This window comes from Tupaia chinensis, unplaced genomic scaffold (assembly GCF_000334495.1).
Source record: "Tupaia chinensis unplaced genomic scaffold, TupChi_1.0 Scaffold000045_1, whole genome shotgun sequence".
Lineage (NCBI taxonomy): Eukaryota > Metazoa > Chordata > Mammalia > Scandentia > Tupaiidae > Tupaia > Tupaia belangeri.
Genome location: NW_006159501.1, coordinates 9,481,877 through 9,493,747, shown reverse-complemented (window position 1 = coordinate 9,493,747; position 11,871 = coordinate 9,481,877). Strand labels below are relative to the sequence as shown.

Here is an 11,871-nt window from a genome sequence, read left to right as displayed (position 1 = left end):
GCTCCGGGTGCCGGCACACTTCCTCACAGGCGGGTCTGCCTTCAGCTGACCTTTTCTCATCTCTGCCACTTCAATAGAGAAGGAGCCCTTCAGTCCAGTCTGCCAAGACAGGGTCCTGCAGTGACCGGGAGTGGCCTTCCTCAGTTCACCAATCATGGTCCACGTTTCCTCCTCACAAGTGAAAAGGGGACTTGAGGAGCCATGTAACCAGTCGACTATCTTAAAAACACCATGCTACTTTTCTTCCACACACTTACACATTTCACACTACATTTAAATATCTAAATAGAAACTTCGTAACAATACTCTTATAGCCACATCCTACACTGCTGTTCTTTAAACATGCATTATGCTTTTTTTCTTGTCATGCGGAGCATGAACTTGCTAAAGAAAGACAGAGAGGGCAAGTGAGACATCACCCCCCCCTCCTGATGGCATGGCCACAAAGCAATCCCCTCTCCTCCATTCTCCTCTTGGGGTTTTGGGCATGCGTGTACTTGCGTCCAGTGTAGTCTTCAAGGGCTGGGTCTGGGACTCGAACTGTGGTCAGCCATGAAGGACTCCAGCACCTTATCCATCACATCATCCACCATGTGGGACTCCACTGCCTTACCCACCACACCACCCGCCATGTGGGACTCCAGCACCTTAACCACCACCCCACCTGCCGGCCCTGTTTTTTTTGTGCTAGAAGGGCCAGCAGGTGGCTGGTGGTTAAGTCACTGAAGTCCCACATGACCGATCACAACTCGAGTCCTGCACCTGGTAGTTTCCTAGTTCTCTCTCTCTCTCCCCCTCCCTCCCTCCCTCCCTCCCTCCGTCCCTCTCTCTCAGGTGAGCACATGTCCTACAGAAAAATTAAAAAGAAAATAAGAAAAATAATCAATAAAATTTAGAAAACACATTCGGGCTAGAGTGTATGCACACTGAGAGAGGGAGAAGACCCTCCATGGGGCTCAGCAACCACATGATCCCCTTCCTTGGGCCCTCTAGGTAGCCCAAACCTTAGGAGCACACGCTCACCCCTGGCACGATTTCAGGCCACGCAGAAAGGGGACTCAAACCATGGTCAGCAGATGGCTTCCAGCCCCACAGCATGGTATGCTATTGGTCACCAGAGGCTGGCCCTCATTACGCCACCAGTGTGAATCGTCCCCGACTCTAGGTGGTCATGGGACTAGTCGTTGCCAACAGGATGTGAACAGCAGTGATGAGCAGGCTCACTCTACCCACGCCCACCCACCAAGCGGATCCAGAGGATTCCAGGGAGCTGCCCAAATTCCTGACAGGGTGCAGAAACTGAGGACTATCTCCCCTCTCTGTCTGCCTGTTTCTCTCAGGCAACGATGTACACTCTCTGGCTTTTTTCTCTCTCTCTTCTTTCTTTCTTTTTTTTGTTTTGTTTTGCTTTTCCAATAGGAACAAAGAGACAGAGAGGGAGAGAGAAATCACCCGCCAGGGGGATGGCCGCGCTGCAATCCACCTTCTCCGCACTCTCCTCTCAGGATTGTGGGCACACACGCACCTGTATCTGGTCCGATTTTGAAGCCACTGGGTCTTCAAAAAGCCATGGTCAGCCATGTGGGAGTCCAGTGCCTGAACTACCATACCACATGGGGGTCCAGTGCCTAAACTACCATACCACTTGCTGCCCCCCCCGCCCCGCTTTTTAAAAAACAACTTATATAACTAGTTGCTAATTTCACTACGCCATGATGACAGCACGTGATCTGGGCTCCTCCCTCACACCCCCTCAGATTCTCACAGTAGACCAACGCATGCTGGTTCTGCTCATTCGCTGTCCTTCCAGAACGTGGGCCAGACGGTGGCAGGGCAGCGAGGCAGCACCTGTGAGGCTGACCCACGAGGAAGGCTCTGGGTTCATGCACAGAGACATCCCCGGGCGTGCGTGCCCACGGTTCAGGCTGGTGAGACTCGGGTGGACTGTGGTGTCGTGACCCTGTTGGGGATGCTGTGTATCTCTCTCTTGTGGAAGAAAAATTTTTTGAGAGAGATTTTTGCTATAAGGTGCATGTACTCGCCAGAGAGACAGAAAGTGAGAAATCATCCCCCACCATGAGAAATCATGGCCATGCCACAGACCCTTCTCCTCTATTATTTTTTCCCCAGAATCTTGGGCATGCATGCACACACGCCTAGTGTGAGTTTTAAGCCACCAGGTCCAGGACTCAAACCGTGGTCAACTACGTGGTAGCCCAGCGACATAACCATTACGCCATCTGCTGGTCCCCAAAGAAACACATTTTAAAAATTTGTATTATTCATAAATTCTATCTGTTCTCCTTTTCTTCCTTCCAAGTGTATTTCTCAGTTCTATTCACTATATTGCTAATTTGATTAACAATTAGGTTTTTGGAGGTTTTTTTTTTTTTTTAGTGTTTTTAATCTCTTTTTGTGGCTTGGCTTTATTTGTTTTAGACGCAATTTCCTTTATCCAATCAATTTTTAAAAGTTGTGTTGTAAAATGAGCCAGCAGGTGGTGTGATGGTTAAGGCACTTCATTCCTACAAGGCCAACTCCATGGTTCAAGTCCCAGGCCTGGCAGTTTGAAACATACCCGAGAAGAGAAGGAAAGAGGAAGGACTGTGGCGCGGCCACTTGCCCCCGCAGAGGGTGATTTCTCACCTTCCCTCTCTCTGACTTCCTCCTCAAACATGCATATGCAATGGCAAAAAACAATAAATTATTTTTTTTAATTGTGTAGTAAAGTCTACTGTGATCTCATTAGAGAGAAGACAATCTCTCATCTCCTAAAATTCTCATTTCGCAGGAATGACTTTTCGCTGAGCTCACACGGCTTTGATCTGTCTCCATTGTTGACCTTTTTCTTTTCAGACACAGCATAGTTTGCTTACTTTTTCCAATTTACTTACCCTAGAACTGGATTTACAGCTCATTATTAATGCTGTCAAGTCTGACACAGAGCAGATCTTCTGTCTTTGGAGAAAGCTGGCAGGCCCGACATAAAGCACACACAGGGTTATCTTCAACCTCCCAGCCTGCCACTAAGGTGCTAGCCGACATCCCTTTATGACACGGTGAGCGAGTCACTTCCCAGGGCTCGTCCTGCTTCTATTTTCATCGATTTTTGTGATAGGCCAAAGAGACTCATCCAGTACGAGAGAGGGAATAAAGCCCCTTGGAAGGACCGAGGCCAGAGTTGTGGCTTTTTTTTTTTTGGAGAGGTTTTTGCTATAGGGCGCGTGTGCTCGCCAGACAGACTGAGAGAGACATAGAGACAGAAAGCAAGAAATCACCCCCTGGGGGGATGGTCACGCCACAATCCCTTCTCCTCCATTCTCCTCTCGGGATCTTGGGCACGCACGCACATGCGCCCGGTGTGAGTTTAAGCCACTGGGCCCGGGACGCGAACTGCGGTCGACTACATGGGAGTCCAGCGACATAGCCATTATGCTAACTGCTTGTTCCCAGAGTTGTGGCTTCTCTTCCTTCCTTCCCTCCTTCCTTCTGAGAGATTTTTGCTATAGGGTGCATGCGCTCACCAGAAAGATGGACAGAAAAAAAGTGAGAAATAACCCCCTGGGGGTGTTCATGCTGCAATCCCTTCTCCTCCATTCTCCTCTTGAGATTTGGGGCACACATGCACATGTGCCCACAGTGAGTTTTAAGCCACTAGGTCCGGAACTCAAACCATGGTCAACTACATGGGAGTCCAGCGACATAGCTATTATGCGATCCGCTGGTCCAAAGGCCAGAGTTATTCCTACCTGGCAATGCAACACTGATGTGGAACGTATCAATACAACGCACAAGAGAGAACGGCATGAAAGCAAACACATCGACTGAGTGTCTCAAGGGTACTCAGCCTGACAGAACTATAGTCCAAGGTGCTCCGAATCAAAAAAAGTCACGTGGGCTCATAGAAGCAGAACAAGCGACCAGCTTTAATGACACAGAAGCCGGTGAACACCTGCACGTAAGAGACTGGAGAACGCAGACTCGAGGGTGGCCGACTTCCCGTACTTATAAACGATTATAGAATTGGTATCAGAACCAGGAAATGCTCCCAATGCCAGAACACCATGTGAGAAACTGAAATACTATGTGTTTAGAAATTTATAGATGATGATTTAAATGAGTGGTTTTTATAACCACTTGTGAAAAGTTCCAAATTCGTAAGGAAATTGCCAATGAAACTGTGTAGCTTTTCACTTGAACCACGTGTTAGAGAAAAACAGGCGCTAAATCCAAGTGTGACTCTTACCCTGAAAAGTCAGCAGAGTACTGTCCATAGTCAAAGATGTACACTCTAGTGATTTGGCACACTGTCAGGTATCCCAGAGCGAACACGAAACAGTACCTGGAAAACAAAAGCAAGTGAGATTGGTGAAAATAAAAGGTTCCCTTTGTTACAGTGTACATCGTAAAGTAATTTATTCGCCAAATTACGTAATTCGAAAATTAAATATTACTGGATCTACTTTACGATTGGCTTTTGTTAATAAGTTATGAAAACTCTTTACCAGTACCTGCTTCGTTTATTTGCCCACCACCTTCAACAGTAAATGCATCTGGTTATCACCTTATTCATTTCCTTCTAAAAGACATCCACACCCAACTACACATCTAAAAGCCATCGCAAGTATAAAAATGTGATTACTGGTACTCTATTCCTCCTTTTTTTCTGAAAAGCAAAATTTAGCACAAAAGTAGTTGGCTAAGATGTACATTAAACAACTTCCTAACAGGATTTAAAACTTGCCTTCCACAGCCTAATGTCAGACTTCCTGGTCAGGAGGTCTTTAACTGACATTTTATAGACGTGATCACTGAGTGAGTTTCACAAACTTCACAGGTTTGGGACAGAGTAAGAGCAATAAAAACACAGCACAAGAAAGAGAAGTGACATAGTAACAGAAGAGGACAGGAGCCAGGAGCAGACTCCAGAACAGGTAACACCGTACAGGATAAACGCTGCGAAGTGAATTATCAGGGAATGGACAGAGTATCATCTGATTAATTAACGATGTGGGCTAAAGGAAGGAAATTACGTTTCTCTCACAGTAAAACAATTCTAGATGGCTTAAAGAATAAAATACAAAATATAAACCACGACAAACGTGGCTAAATAATTAAACTGCCCTCAAATTTAGAACTTCCTAATCATGTATAAGAGATGAAAAAAATAGAAACAATAAATTTGGCTAAATTAAATCTTTTTAAAAAGTTTTGCTAGAACACAAACACACTCACTGAGATAGAGAGAAAGCAAGGAAAAACAATTTCTTCTGCTCCACGTCTTCTCCTGGGATTTTGGGCATGCACACACACACACCCAGCACGTTTCCCAAGCTGCCAGGCCCAGGACTCAACCATGCAGTCAGCTGTGTGGGATCCAGTCACCTTAACCACTACACCACTGGTCAGCCCAAACCTAAAATCGTCAACTTGTCATGTAAGCAATTTAAGTGGTCTATGAAAATGTTATTTTGAAATTTCAAGAGTTAAGTGTGCTCCCCTGAATCATTCCTGAGTGAAGAGCATGGGAAAGTTGTACAAAGTGAATACCCTCGCGGTCCCTGGATCGGACACATGTATGCACAGACTTTTTGAAGCCCCCTCATATGTGGAGTATTACTGAGTGCTTCTTCACAACTACGTATGCAGGGTCTCCAAGTTTGCAGCTTAGTTTTCCAAATCTGGGGTGTATTTCACAGTTGCGGCCATGCACTATGGTGACGTATTTACACCACAAAAGTAGGCAAACACTGAACCTCTTCTTGGTGGTCTCAACCAGGGATCGTCAAAGTAAGGCCTGTCAGACAAGATCACCCACTACCTGTTTGTGCAAAAAGCATTTGACCATGCCAGGCCACTGTTCGCACTGGCTAGGGCAGCTAGGCCTGATGGCAGCACAGCCAGAGTTTCAGCAGCAATTGGATACCCCTCACAGCCAAGGATGTTCACTACCTGGGCCTCTGGGAAGAAGTTGGAGGACCCTGATTTAGAATTAAAGTAGTAAAGAAAACATACTGCACCCTGAACTGTGAGAAGTCGTGCCCTAGAGCCGTTACACAGTGAACAGTAAAAACACCAGCAAGCAAACGAAAAAGCCAGACCTCGTTAACATAAATAAAGGCACTGACCAACATCCATCTGGAACTACATTCGTCTGCCAAGGACAAGAGCAACTATTCAATATTTTGCCGAACTGGGCAGTAACCAAGCACCTACTATAGTTGATTTTGTCAAATCGTGGTTGAATTACAACCACAGGTTAGTTCTAAGAGACTGGCAAAAACTGGACCATTCAGTTTGCTTAAGGCAACTGAATCCACAAGGCTGACTATGTGGTGTGAGTCCTGGACCCAGTGGCTTGAGAAATATACCAGGCACATGTGCACATGTGCCTAAAAGCCCAAGAGAATGCAAACGGGACTGCAGCATAGCTCTGCCCCCAGGGAGTGCGTCTATCACCCCCACTCCCACCTCCAGTAAGCACATGCATTTGACAGCTGGTAAAAATCAAAAAGCATCTTATAAGAATCAGTTAGCTACATTAAAATTTACAATAAAGAGTAATGCATGTTTTATTATTTGTAAATTATGTACTATAATTACATTAAATTTGTAAAATTGCTAATAAGCTATGCATGTTTATTTTGGACATGGCTTTTCTCCCCCAGAAAGCCAACCAGCTGTTTAACCATCTACCCCTGACTTAGCGACGTGCAGTTACTGTGCTCCTGAAACGCTGCTCGTCTAAACTGAGCTGTGCTATGGCCATAAAATACACCCCAGGTTTGAAGATCATACAAAACAAGGGATTGGAAATGTCTCATTAATAATTTACTGTGATTATAGTTTGAAATAATATTTTGGATGGATTGGTTAAACTAAAATATATTACTAACATTCACCTGGTTTCTTTCTTTTTAAACTGCGACTATTGGAAAATGCACCATAGTATCTGTGACTTGCATTGTATTTCTATTTCATAATGCGAGATGGTTTTCCTGAAAAGAGGAGACAGCTACCAATCAGGTTTTTTTCACACTTCTGTGCACCCCTGAGGTAAAAAGGCAAATGGCAGCAAAACAGAACCAGAGAATTCTGGAGGCGTTTTTGTTTTTGTTTTTGTTTTTGTTAGAGGGCACATGCACTTGTGAGAGAAACACAGACGGTGAGGAGAAAGCACAGCCCGGGAGCAGCCACACAATCCCTCCTTCTCCATCCCTCCCTCCTTTCAGGGTTCTGGGCATGCGCGAACACCCATCCTGTCTCTCAGGTCAGACCATCGGTCAGCCACGTGGAACCCATCAGTTGCCTTAAGCAGGCCACAGAGCTGGCCCGGAAACACCTTTTATTTATTTATTTTTTTTTTGAGAGAGAGATTTTTGCTATAGGGCATGTGCTGGACAAACAGAAAGCGAGAAATCACTCCATGGGGAAATGGCCAGGCCTCAATCTCTTCTTCTCTCTTTCTCTTTGGTCATGCGTGCACACACACGTGCCTGGCGTGAGTTTCAAGCCACTGGATATGAGACTCGAACCATGGTCAGCCATGTGGGAGTTCAGTGCCTCCACCACCACGCCACCTGCTGGTCCCAAACCTGGTCCTTTGATGAAGTTGTTGAGCTTCTACACTGACTCAGGACGACACTCCACAAAGAACCTAAGCGGCGAGGGTTTTTTCCTATTCTCTGCAATGAATGCACTTCTAAACAATACAAAAGTTTATCAAACTTTTGCTACCTTTTCTTTTGAATCAGACTGCGGGGAGGGGTGCTGGGAAAGCCTTTGACTGTCCAGGCCCGCACATCAGCTGAGGATGCAGACACGTGGTCAATCTGCACAACATTATTTTCGGCGGACAGCGACTCATACCTCTGAGCCTCACTGCAGTTTTCAGAGTCACAAGCATGCAGATGCCACCCAAACAGACCCGGGCCACGCTAAATAACAGCCCTGTCGCTTCATATTACTCCTACTTGCATGATCTTCACACAGTTGCCACCCTTCCGGACCCTGGTCCTCTCAGCAGGAAGGCAGATGCAGGGGTCCCGCCTACCCCACGCTAGCACTGTGGGCTCATCCTCCCGGGAGCTGACTGGACCTTGGGCAGGCATGAAGGTAGGGCTGGTTGAAGCAATGCGACACAGCATGTGGGGAGGCTTTCCTCCTCCTCAGGGTGAGACACTCGCCTGAGTGCTGGTCTGTACTCACAGCTGTCATCTTCGGCTTCAAACAGGCTAGCCTGAAGACAAAGCCAACGTGCTGAACAGGCAAAACAGGGAAATGGAATAGAAACTCATAGATATATATATTTTTTTTTTTTTGCCTTTTTGAGAGGTTTTTGCTATAGGGTGGTGCATGCACTCCCCGAAGAGACAGAAAGACAAAGCAAAAAACCACGCAAGAGGAGTGGTGGTGACGCGGGTCTGCACCGCTGTCCACACTTACGAGACAGGTAGATGTTGCTGAAGGCAAGTAACCCCTAATTCAAACTTGATGAAAGAAAGTACTTGGAAACAGAATCCCTTTGTCCCTGGCCTCAGCACTGTTTGCTTCTCTTTGCAAGAGAGTTTCATCCAGTCCTGAGACTCTACGTCCCTGCTCTAGGATGACAGATCCCGGCTGCTACATCCCTAGCCCAGGAGTCTCCTGACATCTGCAATCAAACCAACAGCTGGGGTTTTTTTGTTTGTTTTTTTGCCATTGGTTGTGTGCACTCACCAGAGCGAGACAGAGAGAGAGAGAGAGAGCAAGAGAGAGCGAGAGCAAGCACGCGCAAGAGAGAGGGTAAGTGAGAAATCACCCACCAGGGGTATGGCCACACATCCCTTCTCCATTCTCCTCTCAGGATTTTGGGCATGCATGCACACATCTGCCTGGTATATTTCTCAAACTGCCAGGTTTGGGACTTAAACCCGTTCAGTCGGCCATGTGGGGTCCAGCCACCTCAACCATCATGCCACTGGCTGGCCCCTAACAATTATTTAGCATCTCGACTTGGTTGCCTAATGAGCATCTCCAACTTAACCATCATTCAAAAAAAAAAAAAAAATCCACATCCAACCAAGACAACCCTTTCTCCCGTGTTCTGTGTTTTGGTTATTGATCTGATCCTTTACGCACTGCTATGCCCCAAAACTAAAGTCATTTATAATGTATAAATGACTCATCCTATACCCAGACATTCAGACCTTTCTCTTTAAAATTTTCTGATTTTTATTCCATGAGTGAGAGTGAAAGACAGAGCAGCCCAATGCAAAGATGCCGCCCCAGCTCCTGCCAGTCTGGATCATGGGCCTGTGTGTGCTCCAGATAGTCAGGGAGTTCTCTAGATGCGAATCAATAACCCTCCCATGTGGGTCTGCCTTGTAGACATCACGGTTACCACTGTGCATCCATCTGGCCCCCATCTATCTTCTCATGTCATATGAGACTCACAGCTGGTGGTCATGGTGGTTAAGGTGCTGGACTCCCACATGGCCGAACAAGTTCAAGTCCCCAACCCAGCAGCTTTAAAATCACGCTGGGCACATGTGCATTTGTGCTCAAAATGTCAAGGGGAGAAGGAATTGCTGCATGGCCATCCCCCCGGGAAGTGCTTCCTCACGTTCCTTCTCTTTGTCTGTGAGTATATGGGCTCTTTGGCAAAAAGGAAAAAAAAAAAAAAAAAAAAAAAAAACACTCCCACCTCCCTAGGCCCACTGTCACAGAGCCCTGACAAGCTGCCCTTCCTTCCCTTCCACTCCCCTTGCCAGTTGTTCACGTGGAGTCCAACGTGCCCTGGCTTTCCAGCACTATCCACCCCCACAGAGTAAAACCCAGGTTCCTTTAAGACCTTTTGTTGCCCCAAGATATAATTTTTTTTAAGGTTTCTGACATTCTTCCCCAGTGGCAGGGAAAGGGGGTTGGGGGGAGTGATTTCTCACTTGCCCTCTCCGTCTCTCTCTCTCTAGCAAGTACATATGCCCAAGGGTGTGGGGGGGTAATCTATTCTGAAATTTCATGTACAATTTCTCATTTCTACTTCTAGAATATACTATTTCAAACTAAATAATCAAAACTATATTTTACCCAGTCTTGTTAGCCCTTTGATTTCTTATCTCCATAAACAGTAATAAACATAAGCCAAAACTACAAATTAATAAAGCAATAAAAATTAGTGGTGATGGTGGTGAATAGGGAGGACACTTTACATTTAATTAATCCCAAAGACAAAGATAATGCAAAAATCTAGTTTGAAAAGAGCCCAAAAAATAATTGATAGCATCTCAAATTTGCTAAACTACAACATATAGGTAATATTTTTTCATCTAAAAATACGACCATGTTCATACAAACATATTATGAGGCATAACATTAATCTGTTGACCTGTAAGTGATGAAATCAAGGAAATAAATAGAACATTCTATTTCTGGGCATATTTCAAACAGAATCTTAAATCTAATAAATTTATCAGATACCTGGAAAAATGACTGCTTGAAAATTATAATTTAAAAATGTGTCATTAATAAGTTTGTTCATTTCGTTAAGTGGTTACATGCAAGGCAATTGGAAGAATTCTTTTACTCTTCTTTTATTTTGAGAGATTTTTGCTATAGGGTATGTGTGTCCACCATAGAAACTGAGAAACAGAAACCAAGTAATCACCCCTTGGGGGGATGGACACACCACAATCCCTTCTCTATTCTCCTCTTGGGACTTCGGGCATGCATGCACATGTGCCTGGCATGAGTTCCAAGCAATGAGGTCCGGGACTTGAACCATAGTTGGGCATGTGGGGAGTCCAGCACCTTAACCACTATGCCACCTGCTGGCCCTGGAAGAATTATTTTTCTATGCAGTTATACCTGAAGGTGCCCTAAGAATATATGCTATTATTCTAAAATCAACATTCCCAAGCGAGCCGGTCTCTGCGTCTTTATGAAAGTTACACAGGCACAGAGTGTAGAAGTCAAAGGCCACAGCCAGTGCTCACGCAGAAGCAGGGTGCTCCCCCACACTCCGGAGCTGGGCCCTCCAGGGCCAGGCAGCTGCTGGCTCCAGTGTTCACTGCTATGCTCAGCAGAGCACACTGGTCACTCCTCCTCACTCCCCTTCACCCTGCCAGCACCTGGGGTTGGGCTCACTGACATCTCTAGCTTCTGTCCGTGTGGATTTATGCCTCTGACATTTTACCACCACGTGAGGGGAGCTTCAGAAGAGAGCAGAGATAAACACGAAGTTATTGCTACAGAGACATGGGCCGTTTTCCTTCAGAACACCTTACCTCTGAGAATTGCCCTTCTGCTTCCTGACGGTGTCACTGGGGATCAGGCTGTTCCTCTCTCCCCGTATTCCGGCACACTGGCGGGTGTAAGGCCGTCAAGTTCGACTTTGGGATAGTAGGCACCACAGGCGTACCTGACTAGCACTGTACGCACACTGTCTACGGGACCATCACAGTGATGGTGACCAGCCGAGCTCAGCTGAGGGCCGTGTGATCCCTCTGACGCACGGCTACTCTGCACGACACTTCCTCTGCTCCCACGTGTTACTTTTTACTTTACAGGAAAATTTCAAATATACACTAAGAATAGTGTGATGAGTTCCCACATACTTATCACTTTTATTGGCTTCAACAATTAGCACTATTTATTTATTTATTTATTTATTTTGGGGGAGGGGAGAGGAGGAAGCACCTGCTGGGTGCTCTCCCCTCCCCCATCTCTTCCTCCCTTTGGGATTTTGGGCATGCATGTATGTACACATGTCTTTCTATTTCTCAAGCTGTCAGGTCCAGGACTCAATGGCACAGTCAGCCATGTGAGATCCAGCTGCCTTAACCACCAGGCCATGCAGCCAGCCTTATCACCATTTTTAAATCTATTTTAAAT

General features: G+C 45.9%; 1 protein-coding gene across 1 annotated transcript in view; it reads right to left on the bottom strand.

The window, feature by feature from the left end:
- MBOAT2 (membrane bound glycerophospholipid O-acyltransferase 2) overlaps positions 1-11,871 on the bottom strand; it is a gene marked incomplete at its 5' end in the record, with an annotated part of 90,387 nt that overhangs the window by 41,881 nt on the left and 36,635 nt on the right. Inside the window, 1 exon segment of the mRNA XM_014589781.2 lies at positions 4,247-4,342. Within this exon segment, the coding sequence (XP_014445267.1) occupies positions 4,247-4,342 (96 nt within the window).